Source organism: Aspergillus viridinutans (assembly GCF_018404265.1).
Source record: "Aspergillus viridinutans IFM 47045 DNA, scaffold_7, whole genome shotgun sequence".
Lineage (NCBI taxonomy): Eukaryota > Fungi > Ascomycota > Eurotiomycetes > Eurotiales > Aspergillaceae > Aspergillus > Aspergillus viridinutans.
Genome location: NW_025091223.1, coordinates 2,041,279 through 2,065,962, shown reverse-complemented (window position 1 = coordinate 2,065,962; position 24,684 = coordinate 2,041,279). Strand labels below are relative to the sequence as shown.

The following is a 24,684-nucleotide window of genomic DNA, read 5'->3' as shown; positions in this document are numbered from 1 at the left end:
GCCGGGAATTCCGGGATATATGAGTCAGGCACAAAGCTTGGCTTTCTTGGCTTTCTTTTATCATTTTTCTTCAGCGGTGCCCTCTGAACCGGGAAGACTCGGCTATCCTCTTCCGCGAGCCAATTTTCCTTTTTTGAAAACCATGCTCAAGGTATGACATAATTGCGCTCCACCGTGAAGTAGATAGGAGAATTTGTCAAGAATCTTGAGGAAAAACCTTGAATCGGTGTAGCACTCCACACGATTTTTAATTTTCTACCTCATGTCTGCGCTCTTCCGTATATCATTTTCGTCACCTCTTCCACCGTCATTAATACCCAATCCTGCTGAGTTTCCGTCGCAATGAATGGTCCATAGAATGAAGCTTCCCAGCGCCCAAGAGATTGATTTCGACCTCGATCGATACATCAATCGATATCTTCCCCAATCCCAGGTTCATCGCCTACCATGGCCCATCTCGCGGTTCCTAGGGTACCGACGTGTCCCTCAACCGGAAGTAGGCAATCTGCTTGTATGCGCATGGGCATTTGTCGGCGCGTTTACCGGACTAATTCTGGTGATGGGTGTCTTCAAGGCCAGCGAGACCATCCAATCGCATCATCCTCCGCTCATAGTTGCCAGTCTAGTATGTTTTCCCGATCCTAAAGGTATCCCCAACACGTGCTGACGTTCTAGGGCGCAACGGCCATCCTGGACTATCAAACAATCCAATCCCCGCTGGCTCAACCGCGCAGTTCCATCCTGGGACATGTGCTCGGGGCCGTGGTCGGAGTTGGAGTCACCAAGCTGTTCATGCTGCGATCGGACTTTGAGGATCTCCGCTGGGTCGCCGGGGCTGTCTGCACCGCTCTGGCGTCGTTGGTGATGGGCCTGACCAACACCGTCCATCCACCGGGGGGAGCCACGGCACTGCTGGCGGCGGTGGATCCCACCATCGACGCAATGGGATGGTTCTTCGTCCCGCTGGTTCTCATCGGGTCGTTGCTGATGCTGGGATCCGCGTTGGTGGTCAACAATATCCAGCGTCAGTTCCCCATGTTCTGGTGGACGCCGCGGGACGTGGGCCGGAAGAGGGGTCCACCGGATATCGAGAAGACGTCGGATGTTCCGCAGGAGAGTCGGGAACGACGGATAAGTCGTGCGGTGGGACTACTGCGGGAGAATTCAATCGTCATCACACCGAATCAGGTGGTTATTCCGGATGGGTTCACGCTGGGACTGGAGGAGAAGGGGATTCTCGAGGTATTGAGGGATCGCTTGAGAAACCCAGAGCAGTTTGAGAGTAGCGAGGGAGACGTCAGCAGTACTGAGAGTTAGCAACTGTCAGTCAGTGCGTTAGACTATCTTATGGCGGACATTCATCCAGAATTCAGATATGTAATGACTATGTCACACTTCCCGTTTGGGTAATGATGAACCCTTCCGCGAAGGCTATGTATATTGATGCCTTGCAGCCTGAGAAATAGGGCATGAGATTACCTTGCGCAAATATCTGATTGGACATTGTCAATTACATTGCGGATGCCTGGGGCGGACCACACTGTTTTCCACTCGTCCGATGCCTTGGTCTTATGAGGAAACGCAAGAAAAGCCTTGTCGCTCGGTGACTCGAGTCTCTAGTGGTTATTTCAATTCGATGAGACCAACAAGCATCGAGCGAGCTTGCTGGGTGACGTCCCTTGAGTCTGTTGCATGATGGCTACTACGACGTCAAAATATAGTAAGACAACGATCTCTAGCAGTGGCTTTGCTTCATGTCAATACCGTTAATCTGATTGATCGATTGACATCCAGTGGATCATTGATCCGTTCAGCATCAGCATAACCCTATGTATTATTACAGTGGAGATAGCAGGAAGTGGCTAAATGACAGGTCAGACACGTCATAGTGTCACTTTTGAATCCCTCAAACTGTCAAACGTCTGCTAGGGAAGATCTTACAATAATCTGCACACGGCTGGCTTCATTCCAGCCTCGTCGATTGAAAAATGTAGATCAATTAGTCTATTCGAGGAGTCATTTTCGTTCAATACCTCGTCGAATGTCCGTCGCAAACGCGTCTCTCTACATCCAGCCGGATGAATACAAGATCGTTGGAAAATACCTGTTGGAAACCATGAAGGAAGTTCTCGGTGATGCCTGCACTGATGACATCCTCGACGCGAGGGCCGCAGCATACTGGGCGCTGGCGGACATCATGATTGCCCGCGAAGGCACACTGTACAAGGAGAGCCAAGGCTGGACCAACTGGCGCCAGTTCCGCGTGGCCACAAAGGTCCGCGAGTCGGACGAGATCACCTCGTTCTATCTCATGCCACTCGATGGCAAGCCACTACCTAACTTTAAGCCAGGCCAGTACATCTCCGTGCGTGTTGATGTGCCGAGATTGAAGTACCCCCAGGCCCGGCAGTATTCTCTCAGTGATGCCCCTCGCTCGGATTACTACCGCATCAGCGTCAAGAAGGAATCCGGCCTTAACCCCAGGGCTCCCGGCGCCAAGAGACACCCCGGATACGTATCAACGTCCTGCACGATGTCACCAAGGAAGGCGACCTCGTTGAAGTCTCTCACCGCGCGGAAACTTCTTCCTTTTCAGTACTGAAACCTCCCACCCGTTGTTCTCCTATCAGCCGGTGTCGGCGTTACTTAACTGATATCCATCCTCAACTCCATCACCACCTCCCTTCCAACCAGCGCAAATCAACTTCATTCACGGATCTCGTAGCAGCCAGGCCCGCGCATTTAAGGATCGCATCCAGGCACTGGGGAAGAAGTTCCCCAACATGCAGGTGACATTCTTCACCAGCACGCCGTCTGAGCGCGATCAGCCTGGCGTCGACTATCACCACCTGGGAAGGATTGACTTGCAGAAACTCGACCGCTCGGCTGACTTGCACTTGGACGACTCCCGCACCGAGTTCTATATTTGCAGTCCCCAGGCTTTCATGGCCCAGATGAAGGGCTCGCTGAAGGCCCGGGTGTGGGCCATGATCGCATCAAGATGGAGTTGTTTGGCGCTGGTGGTGTGCCTCACAACTAATGCTTCGCGGTTTTGAACTATACTTTATTATAATTCCTTATATACTAGATAGTTTCAGCGATTAGGGTCATTACTGACTCTCGGTTGTTAGATAGAAACGGCTGGTCCAACTATTCCACTGGGAATATCCGCTGGATCCGTTGACTTGAGAATACTCGGACTAGAAAGGATGCGAGGGGCTTTTTGCAAGTGCGCTGACACGCCAGTGGAGGCTGCCATTTGCGGGACAGCTTGCGTCTGTCTTTCTAGCCGACGTATCCGTGAGCTTTACCTTCTGCTGTGACGACAACGATCATGCCAAATTCTTCGGTTACCGTGCCGATAAGTGTAGGGTGATCATTTGTGGCCCCACGAGCGAGCTATCGGTATCCTCAGAGTGTGTGATTGCCGATATCAAGATGAGTCGATTCTCCTCTGGAGGGGTAGTCTGGCGGCAGACTACCCTTGGTCATCAATACAGGAATGCTTCGATTTGATCCATATCACCACAGTCAGGAAATGCCGCAACTGTGGAATCCTGCAGGTTTGCCATTGAAAGTAATCCCTTAGCCGAAGTTTTACCGGGAGGTTGCATCAATATGCTGGATTTCTGAAGTTTACTTTGCCAGTGCAGTGTACACTGAGTCAATCTCGGGTGGCATTGTTCCGTCAGTCAATGCGAGGTATGATTTATCAGCAGGGACTAACAGAAGCAAGGAAATGGTCTGTCGATCGCATGTTGCTACTGGGGCTATTGATGCTCGAATGGCGGTTATCGCTACTACGGGGAATTGTGGGGATATGGGGTTTGCGGGGAAGACGACAAGGATCGGTAGGTGGAGTTGCCATCAAGAACATCGGGACTCAGAAAAGACAGTCAGTCGATATCTCGCTAGTTTTGGAAGATGATGGATAAGATGCCAAGGGGCAACATGTCACTGCAGAACATTTGACACAACATAGCATCAAAATGTTTTTGATGAGGACCGCAGACTCAGTCCGATACGATGCTTACAGCCACCCTAAGTCAAGATGGCAGCCGAGCGCCATCAAGCTTGTTCTAGTGATCTTAAATTCCGCCGGTAATAGTCCGAGCCATGCGGGCTTGAGAATCGGCAAGTAGAGTGGCACGGTCATGTTACATACCTGACTGGGTCGATATGTGAGGGGTAGAATGAGAGAATGCACGACTATAAAGAGGGGCAATACCCCTCAGGACTTTCACCAGTATCAGGCAAAAAGGCAAGATCGAAATGCACTCAAACCTAGGACTCGCAGGTCTCACAGGTCTCTTGGCCACTGCGTCTGTGTGCTTGTCTGCACCAACAGAGCAGAATATCACCAGTGACACTTACTTTTATGGACAGTCGCCTCCTGTATATCCATCGCGTATGTCGCCCTGCCTTGCATAGACCTAGCACTAACTTTGAAACAGCTGAGGGAAGTGGAACTGGCTCCTGGGCTGCCGCATATGCAAAGGCAAAGAAATTCGTTGCCCAGCTCACCCCAGAGGAGAAAGTCAATCTTACTGCGGGAACCGACGCCAATAATGGCTGTTCCGGCAATATAGCGGCTATTCCCCGACTCAACTTTCCAGGACTATGCGTATCTGACGCCGGCAATGGTCTTGTAAGTACACACACGCAGCAGTCGCTATAAATAACTAATCTCAGTAGAGAGGAACCGACTACGTGAGCAGCTGGCCTAGCGGACTACATGTTGGTGCCAGGTAAGGTTGATCTCCAGTCGACCGGATAATACTGACCTCCGCAGCTGGAATAAAGGTCTAGCTAAGCAGAGGGCAATCCATATGGCATCAGAGTTCCGTAAAAAAGGCGTCAATGTCATACTTGGGCCCGTCGTTGGTCCCCTGGGCCGTGTTGCTGAAGGCGGCCGCAACTGGGAGGGCTTCTCGAATGATCCGTACCTGAGCGGTGCCCTTGTCTATGAGACCGTCGATGGAGCACAGTCGGTTGGGGTTGGAACTTGCACCAAGGTCAGTCAGCTCAACGAATTCCTGGTCCAGCCAATAACTCTTCATGGCAGCACTACATTTTGAATGAACAAGAGACAAATCGGAACCCGGAAACCGATGACGGCGTGAATGTCGCGGCAGTCTCTTCCAACATTGATGACAAGACCATGCACGAGCTGTACCTCTGGCCCTTCCAAGATGCCGTCTTGGCCGGCAGTGCTTCCATCATGTGCTCATACAACCGTGTCAACAACTCCTACGGCTGTCAAAACAGCAAGACTCTGAATGGTCTCTTAAAGACCGAACTCGGATTCCAAGGTACATCGTCTTGTTCCATTTTGCAGTCCAAGCTGACGGATCAGGATATGTGATGACCGACTGGGGCGCTCAACATGCCGGCATCGCCAGTGCGAACGCTGGACTGGACATGGTGATGCCTAGCACCGAAACATGGGGAACCAATCTCACGACGGCTATTTCCAACGGAACGATGGACGCGTCGAGACTGGATGACATGGCCACAAGGTAGTCTGGCCCTGCTGAATTGTCCAACCCAAACTGACAAAGACAGGATCATCGCATCGTGGTATCAAACGAACCAGAATTCCGACTTTCCATCTCCTGGTGTCGGCATGCCGACCGACATATATACACCTCACCAGCGGGTAATAGGAAGGGAAGCGTCCTTCAAGCAGACATTACTCCAAGGCGCTATTGAGGGCCATGTTCTCGTCAAAAACACCAACAGCGCCCTACCACTAAAGTCACCTCAGCTGCTCTCCGTGTTCGGATACGATGCAAAAGGACCGGATACGCTGAAGCAAAACTTCAACTGGATGACATACAACCCTGCCATTCAGGAAAATCACACCCTGTGGGTTGCAGGTGGTTCTGGGGCAAATAACGCTGCGTATGTCGACGCTCCTATAGATGCCATCCAGCGCGAGGCATACGATGATGGCACCTCCGTGTTGTACGATCTTTCATCACAGGATCCTGACGTTGATCCAACCTCTGACGCGTGCCTGGTCTTCATTAACGCCTACGCCACAGAAGGGTGGGACCGCCCTGGACTTGCTGACAACTCGAGCGATATCCTGGTGAAGAACGTTGCTGGAAAATGCGCCAATACTATTGTCACCATCCACAACGCCGGGATCCGAGTGGTCGGCGAGTGGATTAACCATGAGAATGTGACGGCTGTCATCTTCGCTCATCTACCCGGCCAGGACAGTGGGAGGGCATTGGTAGAGTTGCTCTACGGCCGGGCCAATCCATCCGGGAAACTGCCGTACACAGTGGCTAAGAAAGCCGAGGACTACGGTGCTCTGTTGCATCCATCCCTGCCAGAGACCCCATATGGACTGTTCCCACAGTCGGACTTTGACGAAGGGGTGTACATTGACTACCGCGCTTTTGACAAGGCCAACATCACCCCACAGTTCGAGTTTGGCTTCGGACTGTCGTACACGAGCTTTGAGTATTCCGGCCTGCGCATAAGCAGTCCTAAGAAATCTCCTCAATATCCTCCGTCAGCTACTATCCAGCAAGGTGGAAACCCTCATCTCTGGGACGAAATTGTCACCGTGTCTGCGGAGGTCAAGAACAGTGGCCGTGTCGCCGGTGCCGAGGTGGCACAGCTCTACGTCGGCATCCCCAATGGTCCCGTACGGCAATTGCGTGGATTCGAGAAGGTCAGTGTTTCAGCAGGTGAGACTGCACAGGTGCAGTTCGCCTTGAATCGACGTGATCTGAGTACATGGGATGTCGGGGCTCAACAGTGGTCCTTGCAGCGGGGAACGTATCAGGTGTATGTTGGCCGGTCGAGTCGCGATCTTCCTTTGACTGGGACATTTACTCTGTAGATAGCAGTCACAGTCAGTAATGACTAGGTATATGAGAACAATAACAGAGTCAATTGATATACGGTTTTCCTCATTTTCTCCCTTGGCTTGTCGAGATTCATGACGTCATTCATCTCTGGGGTTGCATTCCTCTGGTTGATATTTCCGTATTATATAAAGAGATGGATGTCAATCAGCATAAGGATCATCAGCAGAGTAACGATCTGGAGTCTCGTTGAAAACCACACGCGACACCACCTGTTGTAAAAGTCGATGCGCATTGTTGACGGAGAGATTCCGCGCCAGCCCCGAGTCACCGACACGAGCAGCGGGACAACACGTGAGACTCACCGCCGTTTCTCTCAATCTGCAACTGCAAGTGTGATCCTTCATACCCACTCGCCACGTCAGACCGCATGTCCCACACCGTACAATAACAATTATACTATGCCAACGGCCCTCGTCCTCATCTACCCCTCTGTCAATACTCTCGACACCAACGGCCCGATAGGCGTGCTCTTCCAGGGCGGTTTCTCCACGTTCATAGCCGCCCATGACGAATTCACCACCTCTCAGGAAAATGTAACCTTCAAACGGGATTTGTCCATCGCCGAAGCCAAGGACAGACTAACGGAGTTTGATATGCTTATCGGTCCTAGGGCGCGACGGAACAATATCCTCCCGTTCATCTCGGCAGGAGGCCATCTCCACGAATTGTTAGAGCTGATATCTGCGTTTGCGAACCTCGGCCCCAAAAGTCACGGGCCCATGGGCGAGAGGATTCTTTTTTCTGTTTGCAGCGGATCGTATCTTCTGGCGGCGACAGGCGTTCTAGATGGACTCACAGCGACATCACACCGATTGGGGCTTGGGGCTTTGCGAAATCTGTGCGACGAGTACAAGAGTCGGACACCGGGGGCGAAAGGGACGGAGGTGGTGCGGGAGAATTCAACGGGCACTGTACACTATGTCGATGCGGGGATGAACGAGTCTCGGGTGCGCATTGTCACGTCCGGGACCATCACCACCGGCATTGATGCGGCCTTGTACATTATTTCGCTGCGGTCGGGGAGACCGGCCGCGGAGGAGGTGGCGGCGTTTATAGGGTATTCATGGCGGGAAATGTGAGATACGGGATTTGGGCATATCGGAGGTCATGATTGCTATTCTTGAACATACAATATACACTAATATACGGCATTCTACTACCTCCTCGCGTTGGACATGGACCCCTGGACACAGCTGCTATTACCTCCGGATAAAGCCACTGCTGCAGCTCGCCACACCGCTTCCTGCGAGAACCAGCTCTCTGCTGTATAGAACAGCCGACAGTCCGCCGCCTTGTAGGTGAACTGCTGAGGCGTTTTGTCGTCGCCAGGCGCGTACTCGTTGCGCAGGTTGACTCCTCCGCCGAAGACGAAGGGGAATCCGTCCGGGTCGACGGGGATCGATTTGTTGAATTGCGCCCATTCTTCCATTGACATCAGCAGAGACGAGCCATTCTGTAGAGACTCCCGGATCAAACCATGCGCCGTTTCGACGTAGGAGTAGATCCCACCGTAGGCCAGATTCTGGCCGCCCCGAGTGCCGCCGATGGTCTGCATAGGTCCATACTGAGGTCTTCCGCCGAATGCGACCGTTCGAACGCCTTGCCGCTGCATTCGATCGACAAAGTAGGCACATGTCGAGACACAATTGCCATCCGTGATCTGCTCTATTAGCGTTTGCCTCGTCTTAGGCAAGCTGACTTACAATGACGATGTCCTCCGGGGCAAATAATCTTTGTGAAGGGTCTAATGGAATCAGGCCGTATCCGGTGATCGGAGAGTACGTGGTGGAGATGCTGGTGAAGTTGAAATTGGCATAGAGATTCGACAATGACGCCCCGTCAATCTCATACGGTCCGTACCAGGCCTCCAGCGATTTGAAATTGCCATCCTGGTTTGGCGTCACTGCCGCCTGCCAGGAGAATGGGTTCCCCTCCCAGAGCTCGAACTGCAATTTGCGATGCGATTGTGCCAGTCCTGAGAATGCTTTGGGCAGGAATTCTGCACCGGTGTGAGCCCGTAGCCGAGTCGCTGTGAATGGCACCACATCTGGAAAGAAGATATGGAAGAGATCCACGCCGGCAGTCAAGCTACCCCCAGGGTTGCCGGACAGGTCCACGAGAATCCTTTTCTTGCCAGCGTCGGTCGCGTTTCGCAAAAAGCCCACACTGACCTGCTGCAGGGTGGCAGAGTCAACCGAGAAGGTGGTGACAGCTAGCGCGCCGACGTCCTGAAGTGTCTCTTCCTCCGAGAAATATCCCGCTATTAGTCCGCCGTAACTAGACCAGGTCGTGTTGGGATATCCCCCGCTGTCGGATACTGCGACGGCCGTCGTTGGAATTGGTGCTTTACGACAGCGAGCGTTGAACAGTGCGGTGCCACTGCGGTATGGGAATTCCTGTGGTATGAGATCGGCTGTTCTGTGACTCTCAATGGAAGAGCCGTTGGCAAAGGTGAGGGTGAGCCGATCGCCAGTCCACTTCTCCCCTAGATTCCGTGACCATAGACCGTTGTTGCGGGGCGTTCCCAGGGCGATTTGACTGGCTAGAGATGGGAAATTTATGTTATACCTGGGCAGTTGTTAGATCTCCGTCTACCGAATGAAGTGTAGATCTTACTGAGCGTCCGGGTCATGTAGAGCAGCCTCGGAGGAAAAGGACTCAAGATACTGAGCAGCGTCCTGGCCGTCTATAGACACTACCGGCGAGACGGACCGGACTCTTCGGTTCAAGAGTTGAGCGTCATCTATCGAGTCAGCTGGTTTCGCTTCGCCGTCGCGTGAAACTAACCAAGTGTGTTTACCTGCGGCAGCTCCAGGCCGTCCGAAGACAGCGAGACCAGAGGAACCGAGTTGGAGAAGCGAAAGAGAACTGTAGAGCAGAGGTGGAGAGACAGATGGGCGTCATGTGCTGAATTGATGTGTTGCCGCAGATCTAATTCGAAATCCCAATGGCTGGAGTAGCCGCGATCCTGAGCCTTTTGTCTGATATTGTCCAGACCACCCAGTAAATCGGACGATGGCATGGGATATTCTCCCGGGGGATCTGCCAGAATTAGCGACGTTCGTCTGTAATGATAACACGCACACACTCTTCAAGTTCTCGATCGTCGATTGGAATTGTAGATACTTGCGATATTCGTCGACAAACTTGACGGCATCCTCCGCATCGAATGGCATCGAAGTCAGACACCCATAGACTAGGTTGCCAGGCATTCCTTTGGTCGTCTTTGTCTGGGCGATCCAATCGGAGACTTGAGCACAAGGCTCGATTTGACGTCCATTATTTTGTATCTGACTTGCTTGAGCTGCAAGGCATGTTAGTGCCAGTATTTGCGATGAGAATATCCATCGGTAATGCATCACGATGTGAGCGATGGAAGATGAAGAGGGAGAATGGTTGCGTTTGTTTATTGAATTTCAACAGATGTCGCCGATATGGTCTGTCACATTCACAGTCTCAGGGACCACGAGGAGACTGATCGACAGCTGATCTGGGCAGATCTTTCTTTATATAGCGCGTGATGTGTCGCTGTGGAGTTGAGATCCACAAGGATCTGAAGTCGTCTTTGAAGCAAGTTTCCTGTTGATTAGCTGGTGTAACCAGGTACAGGTAAAGACCTTGTCGATGCCTCTCCGGTATAAGCTTGGGTAACCAGCTGAGGAGAAACTCCCTGACAACCGGTTGATCACCTTGTCAAACAACAGTCTCTCCCTTCAAATGCAATAATTGACTTTCCAGTGTCACGTATGGCGGTTACTAACAAAACGACATTACGACGAATTTTAAACCTCGAATGACAGAAGATAGGCCTCTCATATTGTATATTCCATTCTCACTAGAAGAGCTGCTTGTTGCTCGTTTAGTTAGCGTTTGCGTATATCCTCTGGACAAAATGGAATACAATCGGCACTGCTCCCACGAAGCAAATCATCCTGATCAAGGGCTGACTATAACGAAAATGTTTCTAGAGGGATCTGCAAATTCATGGCAACCAGATCCTCAAGATTGTCCAGCCTGGTATGGATATATATATTCGGGAAGCACGTCGGAAAATTTGACTTCTCTGTACATCTTCAAACACAGGCAACCAGACATTGAATTAGACCGCCAGAATCTTTTAATAAACCCAATTATTTCCACTTTAAATCAACACTCGATTCCTCCCGCGTTCTGAATTCTGACTGATTTCGTCATTAATAGACACCAACCCCGCATGGCCCTATCCATCACTAAAGACAGGCAGTTTCCGACGTTGGTCTCTTGAAGTACTAGATCAGGTCTCCTACCAAATGCCACCGTTCTATGGCATACAAATATCTGGCTTAACTTAAGAGACTTACACAGATGTGAATTATAGCACCATGAGTGAAACCTCTCAAAGCAGTTGAGTCTCGCTGCGTCAAGCTCCATTGGCTTGGGTCCATAGGGATCGTTGTCCCTTCCTGCCCTTGCTTGTCGTTGCTGCTGGTACTGATGGTGTGATGGCCGGCCGTTGCCTCGTCGCCATCCTTCGATCTCTTGTTTTTCCATTTGTCGGTCGTAAAGGCGGTTGTCAATGCGTACGGCAACGTCGATGAGTTTTTCCATAGTATCCGGCCGGTCAATCCGCGCTAGCTCATCCTTGATATGGGGTTTCGATCCGTGGTCTTTCCTCTTGCTGCAGTTAACGCCATGATGTCTTTGCTTCATGGTTTGAAGACAGGGCGATCAATGTGTTACGCGTGGCCGACTAGCCACAGTGAGTAGAACGTCTGTGGGTAATACATACCAGGCTTCTACTATGGATCCCAAGAGTATCTTGCAACCATATCATTGCTATGTTAAGCCTTACATGGACTCAGGTCCTATTGAATATCTTGCAGGACGTGCCAGTTAGTGCACTAACTAGGTCAGTCACAGAGTAAGCTCCCCTACTTATAGGATGGGTTGGGTTGTCTTGAAGGTGAACTGTGAAGTGCAAAGTACCAAAGGTGGTATTCAAGTAACAATATGATTGATCGCGAAGAACTAAATACATGATAGTAAACGAGTGTCCTTATATATCCAGCCCTTCATGGGTCTGTGTCCTCTCCTAGGCAGTCCTGATTATACCTACCGTACGGTAGGTAGTTTCTGATAGCCTACTGACTGATCCAAGTTGATTGGTTATCAGTGTTCCTTCCCCCGAATTAGAGTGTCCAAGTTGATTGGTTATCAGTGTTCCTTCCCTGGCATTAGAGTATTGTGTCTGAGGACTTCATAACAGGAAGGCACAACAGTTATAACCATGGGATGATGATTTCTAAAGGGAGATACTGTGAGTCAGGCTATCCCTATATATATATAGTTAGTCTTCATTTTCCCTGTTATATTCCATAAAAGTCTTAGGAAGAAGATGGTTGCAGCATGATTTGATCCTATATATGCCAACAGTACATACCAAAGACTGCTTATTAGCCACCACGCTGACCAAAACATTCCAGTTTCCCATTATTATTTATAATAATATCATCTGTTCACTATTATTAATAACCATACTAGTACTGGTGATTAATATAGAGACTTACTTGTTTCAATTAAAGTCTCCTTATGGCCATCACAAGTGGCATGGAGTAAAGTGCCAGTCATATATGGATCCTTACAGTGATGATGAAAACCACCACTGTAGATATATGTTAGCAAGAGAGATCAAGTTAAGAAACATAATAAAAGAAGGAGGTAACTAGGTGAAGAGGGAGTAAAGAGGTATAGAGATGTAATTATAGATAGTAAAGGAGAGACCTTACTTAGCCTGGCCAATGAGGTTACTACCATCATAGGCAAAACATAAATCCATATTGATCCAGGTCTCATATGTTACAGCTCCATGAATGTCATCTGGGCACCAGGCATCAATGAACCAAGGCCGCTTAGGGTCAGGATTATAGTAAGTTGTTATATCGTTGCAATTATCTCCATAGCCTGCAACAACTTCAAGAGCAAAGTAGCTCAAAGTAAGGATTGGCAAATTGATGAAGTGCATAGTGTGGGTTGAAAGAAACCAAAAAGTCTTGTTATCAGTTAGTCAATGCAGATGAAGCAGTTGAATATTATTTTATAGGGGGGAATGCAGTGGCTTTTATAGAATTGAAGTTGAAGCTAATTTAAAAAATCAAATTACTGCATCCTTCCTTACCTCGCTAGGGGCATACAGTTCAGCAAGATCAAAGTTCGAGGGCTTGAATTATCGCCAAGAGAAAGTTCATCTATATGGATCTCATGGGATTTAAGACCTTGTTAAACTTTCTCTTGGCATATTTTAAGACCTTATTCAACTTTTATTAGGTTTGTATTTAACACCCGCTTATAATCTATAGACTAGGTGTAATATAGAAAAATCATCATATAGTAGGGATATCAATCCTACCATACTTAGAGATATATATTTTAATTTGAATCCCTACTATATGATGATTTCTCTATATTACACCTGGTCTATAGATTATAAGCAGGTGTTAAATAGTAAATACAAACCCAATAAAAGTTGAATAAGGTCTTAAAATATATAGATCTAACTTGAGACCTTGCTGAGCTAATATATCAGAAACATTTAATAAGGTCTTAAGGTTCAGGATACAGCTCAGCCGACCTTGACCTGTAGTCACCTACTCACCTTAAGGTTGCCCTACATCCCCCGAGACCTTGCTGAACTGTAACCCGTCTCACTAGCAAGAGATCTGTCACAGACTCGCGAATGGCAAAAATGACGCAGGTAATTTGCTCCGCTAGAGCCAGAGTCCTCACAGTCACTCCAGTAGGAGCAAGGCCAGCAGGTCATTAACTAGAACAGGGGAAAATTAACTACGGGGGAGGATTTGAGTCGTGAAGTGCGGCACAGATGGGTAGGGAAATCTCAGCTTCACAGTTCACCTAGCCATGATGTTTTTAGGTGCTTCATTATCTCCTCTTTCAGAGACTATGCGCATCCATTAGGGAATAGGGAGTTATGCTATTGCCTCTTCCATTACCTTAATCACTTATCTTAATAACATACTCTTTTCCATCAGGCCTTGGCCCATGCCTGCCTATTAGGCTCCTTAGCTAGTAAATACACCCAGAATCCTGGGGCATTTGACCTGATCAAACTCCGGGGCAGAAGATGGGGTGCATAATCTCTATGCCAGGATTAGAACTGTCTTCGGCAAGTTGAGTACTTGCGTCCGAATCACTCCGAGAATGTAATGGATTAAGTCTGGGGCAGAAGATGGGGTGCATAATCTCTATGCCAGGATTAGAACTGACTTCGGCAAGTTGCGTACTTGCGTCCGGATCGCTCCGAGAATGTAATGGATTAAGTTTGGGCTACGCCTTCGACCTGGGTGGTATAATCCTTTGTACATATGACATTGTCAATAGGTCACTCACGCATTACCACCCTAACATCATGGAAGGCCTTACATAGGTATATGAGGATGCCCCCTTGTCTGACATTGTAATGGAAGATAAGGATTAGTCTTGTTCTAATATGATCTACCTTCTATACTATTTTACTACATTGATACTTTAGTATATTATTACCAGTTCTTACTTAGTCAACAGGCTATCTACCCTGTTAAGTAGATCCTTACAGAGAACGCCCGTTTTTCTGAGGAGAATATTATTATAGGAAAAAGATAATATCAGGTACCTTATAGACTCCTAGAGGCCTATTTTATCTTTTTACTCTTTCTAGCTATAGGTAGAGTTGCATAACCAAACCATAAAATCAAATCCAACCCTTACTGAACTTGTAGCAGTGAGGGTTCAGTGCCTAGCCTAGAGAATTAGGGTAAAACTAATTTAAGTTTAGTTAAAACTATTAGTTATGGTTTTTATAGTTTTATTAGATTAGGTGAAACTACGGTACTAGTATCTATATAAGAGAATGAGGTATCAAATACATCAGCAGAGGCAGCTAGTGATAATAGTAATTTTTTTTAATATAGACTAATATTAGGAATAGCCTTAAAAATATGATTTCCTTCTAATTTGGTGGTTATGGTGTAATTGATGGTTACGGTGCGGCGCACCCTCAATACAGAAGCAGTGAGGGTGAGCCTAAGGCACAGGTATCCAATAACCACAGACCAATAATTCTTAACCGTTGGGTCTTGGCTGATAAACCCACCAATCAGCAACAGCAATTCTGGGCCATGGGTCAGGGTCTGCCCTCCTCTTGGATCATGCGGCTCAGGGGAACAAACTCTGTGTTTTGTGTCAGCATGATGTTGAAAATCGTCAGCAATCACGCTTAAACAACCAGTGGACAAATCTATCTACCAGTCTTTCATTCTCATCAGTATAGGAATAATATTCCCCTTCATCATCTCAACTCTCTGTCAGCATGCAATCTATCTTCTTTCTCCTCTTCCTCACATTCAGTGCTACCGTGCTGGCTAGCTCATCCACATCCTACAACAAATGGGTCAAGAGTCTTCCCTCATGCATGCAACCCTGCTTCAACGACTTCTTTACGAATCCTGCTCAAGGCAAATGCGGCAAAGGTGCCAGCACCAGCAGCAAGCCATCCGACATTAACTGCATCTGCCAATCAGGCAGTTTTACCTCGAGTAATGGGAATGCGCCGTCCATCGCCGACTGTGCATCGGCGCTATGCCCTGATGCAGCGTCTCAGTTGCAAACTGTCCTGGGTTCCTACACCCAGTTTTGTTTGAGTCAAGTCAATTCAGATGGATCCGTGCCAAGTCTAGGTATGTCGGTGCGATACCTGCCGTCGAGCATTGCTGATCTTTCTTAGGGAGCACTACGCCGGTGTCAGGCTTGGATGTGATCCTTGTGTCGGGCGGTATTACTCTTCTTCAATGTGTTTTATAGTTGTTTGTGCCCGTTGTGCATTTTTCTTGCTCTGTTCATACAATGCATAGTGATTAATCTATTGTTTGGGTATGGCTGTCTCCAACAATTTCCATTTCTTTAATTCCTTTGCGCATCTAAATAACCAGGCACTGCAATATGTCTGGTATTATGGCGTTTCTCTGTAATGAAATGCTCGCATCACGGCGCTGTCGAATGCTACAACCGACCACTAGAAGTAATTCTGCCATGCTGTCAATGTCCTCGAAATTACACTATAGGTCGGTATCGATGGACAATACGACGCCGTATATCCATCCCAGCGATCAGTGCGACTGAAGATGCCGAACATAGGATGAGGGGGGCTAAACTGAGCAAATCAGTTTTTTGTTCAAGGAAGTACATGTACATGCTCTATGCACTTGACCTGTCCCAGACAGGCTGTTGCGTAGATTTCACGTTCGCTTATAATAGCAAGGCAGATTACTCGCCCCCATTTTGAAAGCTTCTCCTCTTCTATCACCAATCAACACCGTTGAAGAAATAGCAAGGACGTAGAATAAGCTTCACGACTGCTGACAGTTGCAGATATAATTGCACAGCCACCCGCTTGGCAAGAGCGTGCCACGTTTACCGCCAGAGAGTTCCGATCGACAAGCACCTAGACAATCTCAACTTCTCAAGGCTAAGAAAAGGACCTGAAAGGCTGAAACAACATATCCAGCCCCAGAAACATCGTTCGGCCCCAAGCGGCCGCAAGCGGCCCCAGCCCCGCAGCTTTAGCGCTGATCGCCTGGCACAGCCCAAGCCAAGATTGCTTCGAAAGCTTAGTCGGTACGAGATGCTTGCTTTTCGCTTTAGGTTCGATACAAGGCTGAGATTTAGATCTCACCGTGAAAGTGGCCATGACCGTGACACGGCGTTCGGCTATTTTTATGACAGACAGCCTGACCAGGAAGCTATATAAGGAGGTCAATTCCGTTGCCTGACCATGCATCAGACAACTACAATCCACAGCCCTCCCGCATCTCCTCCAATATCAAACGTGATCATATCGAGTCAAAATGTGTCTCCTTATTCCTCTCTTCCTCGCCAAAAACAAACGAGCACAGCAGAAAGCGAGTGACTCTGACTACGCAAGACCTCGACCATCAATGAGAGAACAGCCTAGTTTACAAGGGATCAGAGAGCATTATCAGCCGTATTCGCATAATGGCGATAGACGAGCAAGAAGCAGCCGTTGAGCCACATCATCTGAGTATGTCTGTACCCCAATCCCTCGTCGGACTTTTTGCTAACAATGACCAAAGAGAGTTCGTCTCGAAGTGCTCGAATAATACCCTCGATATATGATTCAAGAATAGGCTGGGTGCGATGGACATTGGAGCTGGATGACCTTTGATTGATACAACGATTTGAATTGAATGCATTTTATCTGACATTCATTGATCTATGTTTACTTAGCATGAAATTGTTTCTACTGTGTTAACCATATACCTTGTCATTTCGTCCTCTCATTTCAAGATCCGCTTGTCTTCTGTTATTAGACTACAATGGCCAAAGAATTCTACTTCCTGGTGAAAAACAGAATCCCGTTTTCTGCTGTTGGACAACGTGGTAATGTCATCATTCATGTGGATTTAGTTTCCCCGATCAGACGCAGACTGCGGGATAAGAATGCCATGTCACCTACCATCACACTTTAAAAGGTAAAGACAGTCCCATGCATTCGAGTCATATCTCATTATCATACAATACATGATTTAAACAGTTCCAGTAGCAAGAACGTAGCCACCGTCAACCACAACAGTTTGCCCGTTCAGGTACTGGTTGCAGACGGCAAACAGAATAGCGCTGCCCATGTCTTCATCCTTGCCCGGTCTTCCAGCAGGAACCTTACCATCGTACTTCTCCTTGGGAAGGGAACTCTTCTGCTTCTCGTCGCTTTCATTGGCCGTCATTTCCGAGGGGAACACGCCTGGCGCGATGTTGTTGACCCGAATCTTCAGGTTGGAGGAGGCGATCTCATGCGCCAGCATCCTTGTAACATGGATGGCGGCCCCTTTGCTAGCGTTGTAGTGGAAGTGGTGTTGTGATGCCTTGATGATGCCTGAAATGGAGCTGATGTTGACGACGGTACTGGACCAGCCGTGTTCGATGTCGGTTCCTTTGTTCAACAACGGCAGGAAAGCAGCGGTGGTGAAATAGAGATGGGTTACATTGGTGCGGAAGATCTCATCCCACTCTTCGAAGGAGTTCGCCTCATCTTTGAAGAGCTTCTGGTGCAGTTCCTCGGCGCTCTGGCTGTCAGTGTCATGTTTCTGACCAGAGATGCCGGCATTGTTGACAAGAATGTGCAGTGCTTTTTCCTTGGACGAGATCTCGTCGACAAGCTTCTGGATGGATTGCTTGCTGGTGATATCGGCGGTGATGGGAATGATCTGTCCGGGAATGTTCTGCGAGTACAACTCTGCAACACGGTTGAGCTTTTCTCCCGTCCGGCCGGTGATGTATACTTTGGCACCGTTAACAGCCAGTGCCTGTGTGATCATGAGGCCGATTCCGGAACCACCGCCAGTGACGAGGGCAACTGTGCTGGTCAGTATCTATATCATGTGGATGATAGGAACAACATGCCTCGGCCCCTGACACTGAAGAGGTTTTCGAGCTTGAAACGCTGGTTCTGTTGCTGAGCGTCTGACATGTTGATTGTTTTCTATGCAATAGGTCTTGATTTGTGGAAATGTGGTGAGTGCGTTGTCGGTCGATCTTTGTTGATCCGGTTGGGACTGCCGTTGGCTCTATATAGTCGCAAACCTTCAAAAAGCCATGCATACTATCATCATGTTGGTGTAATTCGATGCATGGAAGCCAAAAACCTGGCTCAGTGGCGAGTCTAGATGCAACCGTGTGGAGAAGTTGAAACCGTTGAAGACTTCATCAGCATGACGTAGTTGTCAGATGGAGCAATGAGTCTCATATTGTATATTCCCTTAACATATTAGTAAACAAATATATCCATGAGGATCATAAATCACATCTTTTTGCTTTCATTGGTTGTACCGCAGACATTGATCGCATGATGGCATATCAGATCGATCTATGAAGGACTAATTAGCTGTACATGGCAGCTAGTACCTTAGTTGAATGCTCGACAACGAAGCATTGGAATTGAAGTAATTGATGATATATAATTAAACCATAGTCGTCTTAACATTTTATATGTTGTCTGTAGGCAGCATTCAGTGCCTATGTTTCGACATTCCATTGAATTAGCACAGCAGTCGAAGAGTAACTGTCAGATAAACTGGTTCCTAGCATGATCGAGATTAACACTCTACTATCTATAAATAACTGACCTTCCCTAATTTCACGGGCGACCCTGTGATAGGCCGACCCCGCCAGCTCAACATAAGGAGCCATCTCATTGAATGTAATACGTAGATTTCTAACTAATATAACCACAATAGAGGCTATAAAATTGATTAAAAATCTTTATAAAAAGGTGTGTATTCTATTGTATATGACTATATTAATATTATTACTTATTCCGACAGTATATTTATCCTATCCGTATATATAAAGTCCAGGTCTTATATATATTTCGAGTATACTGTATATAGTCTATAATATACTGAATATTACCCCTCAAATATGTAAAGTATAACCAAGAATTACTTATATAATAGTAAAGTCACAGGCTTCATAATTTCATAATAATAAAGATAATACTGGAAGCCTATTTCTGTGTACGTATTTCAGTACTAGATACTATTAACTTTAGGAGAAGCTACAGAATTTTTTCTCTTTATACTATATTGAGGTCCTAGTACTAAAGTTAGGTTTTATAAGTATCCAGGCTTATAGTGTTGAGATATCTACCTTTAAAATACAGGCTTTTATATGGGAAAATAGGCTTACGTTGAGGTGGAAGGGTCGGCTAGTATTGATCATATGTGTACAATTGATATCCATCAAATTAAAATAACAGTCATAATCCTTTGTTACCTAATATACAGTTGGTCATTTCTCAATTCTCATAACTTAATGGTCACCCAATCCCGTAGCATCCTTTGCCTTCTGGCCCCTGTTGCCCGACAAGTTAGCACCTGATCAGTTTTAGATTTCCTCCAGATGCGGGGGACATACATGGTCTGAGTGCTGCTACCATGGACCTGGTCGTCCTTCTCGCCACGCATGGAATCGTAGGCCTGCTGGGAGTACGACTTCTGGCTGTCGCCCTGCGCGCTGCCGGTGAGACGGTCGCTAGCGTCGGTGACAGTCTCCTTCACCTTGTCCCAAGTGGACTTTTGGGAATCCGGAGTGATCTCCTCCTTAGCCTCTGTAGCGGAGTTAGAACCCATCTGTTGCTTAGGGGGTTGTGAAGAAACATACTGCTAGAGAAATCCTTGCGGCCGGTGTCAGACATGTTGATAGTAGTGTTGGTTTGAAACGTAAAAGTTGTGTTTGGATTGACTTCTGTGAAATGCTTCTTGATTTGATGATCTGTTCTGCAATGAGAAGACGACTACTGAAAAAGTACCCTTCTTATATGTCTCCGGATGCAATCGACCATCAACCAGGTAGAGAGCAAGACGTCATTGCATGTGACACGGCTTGATCAGGGATAGAGCAGACAATGGCTGAGTTCATGAACCATGACTTTTCCGGGGAAGGACATTGTTGGGCTGCATCTTGCCACTTGATGTGAGGGGTGAGAATGGTCGATCTGATGATTCCCGACGTCACTATGATCCTCGGCAAGTGCTGTAGATCCCCGATAACTTTAACCTAGCTTCCCTGCAGGGGCCCAGTTACTCATATGTCATTCGATCTACATTTCTATCCTCGATCGGGTACGAGATATGTGTACCTTGACAAAGTACCTGCTCATTGCAAAGAAGAAACATATCCAACCCCTTCTAGAACTCCTAATACGTCTAGGGACGCTATTGCCTCAATATGGCTCAATTCGACTACTATTATGTATTCAATGACGTCACAATTTCTGGGTATCCCAAGTTGGACATCCGAGTCGGATAACCATCATCCCAAAAATAAGTAGACAGATCCTGACTAATTATTTCTGGAGTATTGACTCAGGCATGAATCGTTGCAGAACGTCAGCCATGGAGCCTCCAGGATTGTAGATTCATGATTTAGACTGTTTTGTATTTGAGTAGTTTAATGGTCATTCTGATAACGACCACTCTAATAAAGAGCGACACAATAACTAATAAAGAGCGAAACAGTAGTCAAGTAGTCTGCAGGCTCTGGCACACGGAAATATCACCGTCGCCGTGGCCCAAGCGTCCGCCTGCGAGATACAAAACTGGTCGGCGCAAAACAAATGCAACACTCGTACTGCCCCTGGTCATCCGTACTGTACCGCACACAGGTTAGGCAGACCCGATGCCCACATTTGGTGAGAAACACCTCGCGATCATCGACTGCGACGCACGAATGGCAGAAGCTCGTCGGATCGGGCAGATCGCCCCGCTGGATCCTCCGCTCCATCTCCGCGACTAGCTCCTTGCCTTTTTCTGCACTGGCGCGCAGTAGCCGCACACGGTACTTGAGCGCCTCCATTTCGGCAGCACTCGTCCCTTTCGATTTGGACCAACCCGCCGGCGTGGGGATCGGTTCGAGAAGCGCGATCGGACGCAGTCTCTGAGAGACCGGCATGGATTGCGCATGCTTATGCTCTAGCAGCCAGCGCCGGCGCAGTTGCTTGTTGAGGAGGAGGGTGAAGAGCATCTCAGCGGTTTTCCACGCGAGCCATTGCGACCGATCGTCTAGGTGCAGTATCCTCGCATCTTGTTTTTGTGGTCGTCCTTGCGATGTCGAGGTGGTTCCTAAGGAAAGTGTCATCGGGGCCGAGAGCAAGCAGACAGACATGTAAACGAATGACAAGAAACAAGCCCTATAGCCCCGATTTGCCTTGATGGGAAAGGAGGCAGAAGGGTCAGTTACTCTTCGACCACCTGGGTTGGTTGGCAGTGGTCGAGTGTCTTTCATATCTGAATGACATGGTTATATATATCCCATGTCCTGTCAACATTTCCGGGTTGGGTTGCGGCATCGGCCGATCCGATCAGCCACAATCCTTGCAGTTTCGGCCGGTTTGGAGCCATTGAACGGAGGCATATCCAATCCCATGGCTGCAGGAAGATATTCCTCAGGACCTCGCCACACCTCGGCTCAAAACGGGAATTTCAGGCCTCAGGCATTCAATCGTCTCGATGACGTTGTCTGTCACATGACCCGTTCACGATGGAGCTCATGATTGGTCAATTGACTCAGCAATGCTACAGCCTGATGATGGCTGATGATAGCTGACGATGTGCTTGCCCTGAGGAATGATGTAGTGACTGATAGCAGCTTCGCTATGCAGTGCCATATTATTTCCGTTTATAGACAGTGTAGCAGCCACCATATGGCTTGACAGTTTTGACTCCAAAACTAATACATATCCGATGCACGCCAGGATCAAACTCCATGAAACACAACTTACTACCAGGGTACTGTAACTGATCACAATTGAACAAAATCGACAAAGTCACCACCTGACGCGGTCCACGGTGCGTCTGAAACCATGGACATCTTCATTGTCGGGGACTGTTGTTGCAAGACATCATCATCGTTAAACATCGGGTGCTGCGCCTGCTGCTCAGAGTACACAGGAGAATAGGTACTCATTGGTCTAGCTGGCGCAACAGCGGCACCGGCCTCCTCGACCATCTGAGCAATGTAGAACTTGAGCGGCGGGTCTTCGCATTGCGCGTGTTTCAACAGTTCATCTTTCAGAGAGAGCAGTTCCGAGCGCATCCGGTCGCGCTCCGAGAGAAGGTGCTCTTGCTCTGCAGATTGTTTGCGATACAGGTTCTCCAGTTGCTGGTTGCGCTCTTTCTTCTGGCGGCGGCATTTGCTGGCTGCGCGCCGGTTGCGCTCGAGATATCTCTCGCGACGGGGGTCGTTCTTATCATATACTTTTGATTTTGAGTTGCGTTTGCTGGGTTTTGAAGATTTTTTGGAGGAAGTGATGTCTGATTCTGTAGTGGCGGAAGTAGAAGTAGAAGTTATCGACGAAAGGCTGGTGATGGATGAGCGGGAGGGTCGAGCAGAGTAGATATTTGGAGCGACCTCATTGGTGGAAGCTGGCTTTAGCTCCGGACGCTGGTTATATGCGGATTTATTACTATAGTGATTGGTGTCTGTGCGTTTGGAAAGAAAAGCGGGATCGAGGACATGGAGATCCTCATCGCTCAGAAGGACAGGTTCATAGGTGGCAGAATCCGCTGGCGGCAAGGCAAGAGCGGTTGGACTGAGGCTGGCCCAGTCCAGAAGATTGCCATTGGCTCCACCGACGACCGTCTGCTCGGTAACAAGGGTGGTGGTCGTCATGATGCAGGTGATAGTTATACTCGAGCTGTGCAGCTGTGCAGCTGAGTGATTGAGCTATGGACAGCTGGTCTGACAGAGATGAACGAAGGTTTAGACTGTGTAATGGGAGCACGGCTAGAGTGAGGCAGAAGCCTAACTGAATACCTTAGGCTGATATATATAAGCCAGTAATTGGTACTCAAGCGGTAGCTGTGGTTGTAGCTGTACAAGATTGTTTGAAAACCACCAAGTCTCGATTATCGAACCGGTTGGTCACTCTCTTTTAAAGATTGAGACATCCCAAGGAAACCTGCTGGAAAAGCTGGAGGACTATTTGAGGTGCTGGAGAATGCTTCCTACTACTCGGGTGTTCTGGACCAAAATGCCTCCCCCTCCCGCCAATCTTGATGTAACTGAACCCTGAGAACGGAGTTGAAGGAAGTCTAAAGAGCAGTCAAGCTCAGAACCAAGGAGGAGAGCTTTAACCCCAATTAGTAACAACCAGCAACTAGACAAACTACCTTACCCAAGGAATAATATTTTAAAATTACCTCTTGTACAGAGAGTATGGCTAATAATCCTTTTGACAGCTGCTGTTCCACAGAATGTCGTTACATTGATGACCCAACAATAGTCATGATTGGCCGGATGTAGCAACCGGAATGGCGCTAGTGTCTGATCAGAGGGACCAAGCTTCTTGGCTCACCAACCAGCAGCCGTTTCTTGGGCCTGTGTGTGGATTTCTTATTGAGAGTTATCGACTAAGGTAATTGACAGCCCGTTTTCGTGGATTTCTTGCTCAAGATGAAAAACCTTAAGCTACCTAGCTCATGATTTTCTGTCGAGGAGCCTCATGAGCAAAGGGCAACGTCAATATGCCACAAATTATATAAACAGGAAACAATGCTGCGCCAGTCTCAAGGGAAGATCTGCCGTTCTACTTAAGCCACATGAGTTCGTCGTCGAGGAAGGGACACCGAATTCCGCAGCAAGGAACCTGAACAAAACTCCGCAGCCTCTGATTCGCTGGATCTTGTTTCGGCCACCCGGGCTCCAGTGGTCTGATTCATCGATTTTCACTGAATTTCAGAGTTCCATTACCCGGTAGGACAGCGGATAGGAGGCGCTGGTTGACGTCACAGCAGTGCATAACTGCATGCAAAAGAGAACATGAACCATCTGCTCAACGAGGAGAGAAGCTTAAAGTGTGTGGAAATAGCTGAGTATCTGCTTGTAAATCCTGATTCTGATCCGAACTGTAATCCTGGGCGATCATGCTCATATGCTGGGTGCAAGTACGACGTATAGGAGTAGAGAAGGACAGAGAGAGGCACCTTGGATACTGCAATGCAGAGTCAACTCTCAAGATGAAAGTGCAGATGATAACGCGGAGGTGGCGCAGATAGTCAGGATCCTAGATAGATTGGATCTCTTTTCTTTCGGCATTCTTTCGGGTCCAAGCTGCACGTAGCTAGTGAACCACGGCTGCTCGTGCCACTTGATGAAACCTTCCCGTCCACACGACATAACTTGACGTCATGAGACATGGATCTACGCACCATTCCACGGCCAGAACCCCGTACTGTTGAGTCTCCTGTACCTG

General features: G+C 48.2%; 9 protein-coding genes across 9 annotated transcripts; 5 read left to right on the top strand and 4 right to left on the bottom strand.

Annotated features, from left to right (window-relative positions):
* Positions 1-358: 358 nt before the first annotated feature.
* Positions 359-1,317, top strand: Aspvir_009130 (HPP family protein; the record flags this gene model as incomplete). The annotated part of the gene is made up of 2 exons (XM_043272282.1): positions 359-625; positions 676-1,317. 2 exons carry the CDS (start codon positions 359-361, stop codon positions 1,315-1,317), a joined length of 909 nt encoding a protein of 302 aa, XP_043128217.1.
* A 724-nt stretch (positions 1,318-2,041) lies between these two features.
* Positions 2,042-3,056, top strand: Aspvir_009129 (uncharacterized protein; the record flags this gene model as incomplete). The annotated part of the gene is made up of 2 exons (XM_043272281.1): positions 2,042-2,595; positions 2,726-3,056. 2 exons carry the CDS (start codon positions 2,042-2,044, stop codon positions 3,054-3,056), a joined length of 885 nt encoding a protein of 294 aa, XP_043128216.1.
* Positions 3,057-4,272: 1,216 nt separating this feature from the next.
* Positions 4,273-6,859, top strand: Aspvir_009128 (beta-glucosidase; the record flags this gene model as incomplete). Its single annotated transcript, XM_043272280.1, has 7 exons — positions 4,273-4,408; positions 4,455-4,648; positions 4,696-4,748; positions 4,793-5,015; positions 5,066-5,312; positions 5,357-5,519; positions 5,566-6,859. The coding sequence occupies 7 exons, from the start codon at positions 4,273-4,275 to the stop codon at positions 6,857-6,859; spliced, it is 2,310 nt and encodes a 769-aa protein (XP_043128215.1).
* Positions 6,860-7,111: 252 nt separating this feature from the next.
* On the top strand, positions 7,112-7,966 carry Aspvir_009127 (uncharacterized protein; the record flags this gene model as incomplete). The annotated part of the gene is made up of 1 exon (XM_043272279.1): positions 7,112-7,966. The coding sequence occupies one exon, from the start codon at positions 7,112-7,114 to the stop codon at positions 7,964-7,966; it is 855 nt and encodes a 284-aa protein (XP_043128214.1).
* Positions 7,967-15,228: 7,262 nt separating this feature from the next.
* On the top strand, positions 15,229-15,719 carry Aspvir_009126 (uncharacterized protein; the record flags this gene model as incomplete). The annotated part of the gene is made up of 2 exons (XM_043272278.1): positions 15,229-15,595; positions 15,643-15,719. 2 exons carry the CDS (start codon positions 15,229-15,231, stop codon positions 15,717-15,719), a joined length of 444 nt encoding a protein of 147 aa, XP_043128213.1.
* A 1,742-nt stretch (positions 15,720-17,461) lies between these two features.
* Aspvir_009125 (SDR family NAD(P)-dependent oxidoreductase) lies at positions 17,462-18,402 on the bottom strand (the record flags this gene model as incomplete). Its single annotated transcript, XM_043272277.1, has 2 exons — positions 17,462-18,288; positions 18,336-18,402. 2 exons carry the CDS (start codon positions 18,400-18,402, stop codon positions 17,462-17,464), a joined length of 894 nt encoding a protein of 297 aa, XP_043128212.1.
* A 1,340-nt stretch (positions 18,403-19,742) lies between these two features.
* Positions 19,743-20,127, bottom strand: Aspvir_009124 (heat shock 9/12 family protein; the record flags this gene model as incomplete). The annotated part of the gene is made up of 3 exons (XM_043272276.1): positions 19,743-19,785; positions 19,848-20,040; positions 20,094-20,127. The coding sequence occupies 3 exons, from the start codon at positions 20,125-20,127 to the stop codon at positions 19,743-19,745; spliced, it is 270 nt and encodes an 89-aa protein (XP_043128211.1).
* An 860-nt stretch (positions 20,128-20,987) lies between these two features.
* On the bottom strand, positions 20,988-21,569 carry Aspvir_009123 (uncharacterized protein; the record flags this gene model as incomplete). Its single annotated transcript, XM_043272275.1, has 1 exon — positions 20,988-21,569. The coding sequence occupies one exon, from the start codon at positions 21,567-21,569 to the stop codon at positions 20,988-20,990; it is 582 nt and encodes a 193-aa protein (XP_043128210.1).
* Positions 21,570-22,232: 663 nt separating this feature from the next.
* atfC (bZIP transcription factor atfC) lies at positions 22,233-23,102 on the bottom strand (the record flags this gene model as incomplete). Its single annotated transcript, XM_043272274.1, has 1 exon — positions 22,233-23,102. One exon carries the CDS (start codon positions 23,100-23,102, stop codon positions 22,233-22,235), a length of 870 nt encoding a protein of 289 aa, XP_043128209.1.
* Between the last annotated feature and the right edge of the window lie 1,582 nt (positions 23,103-24,684).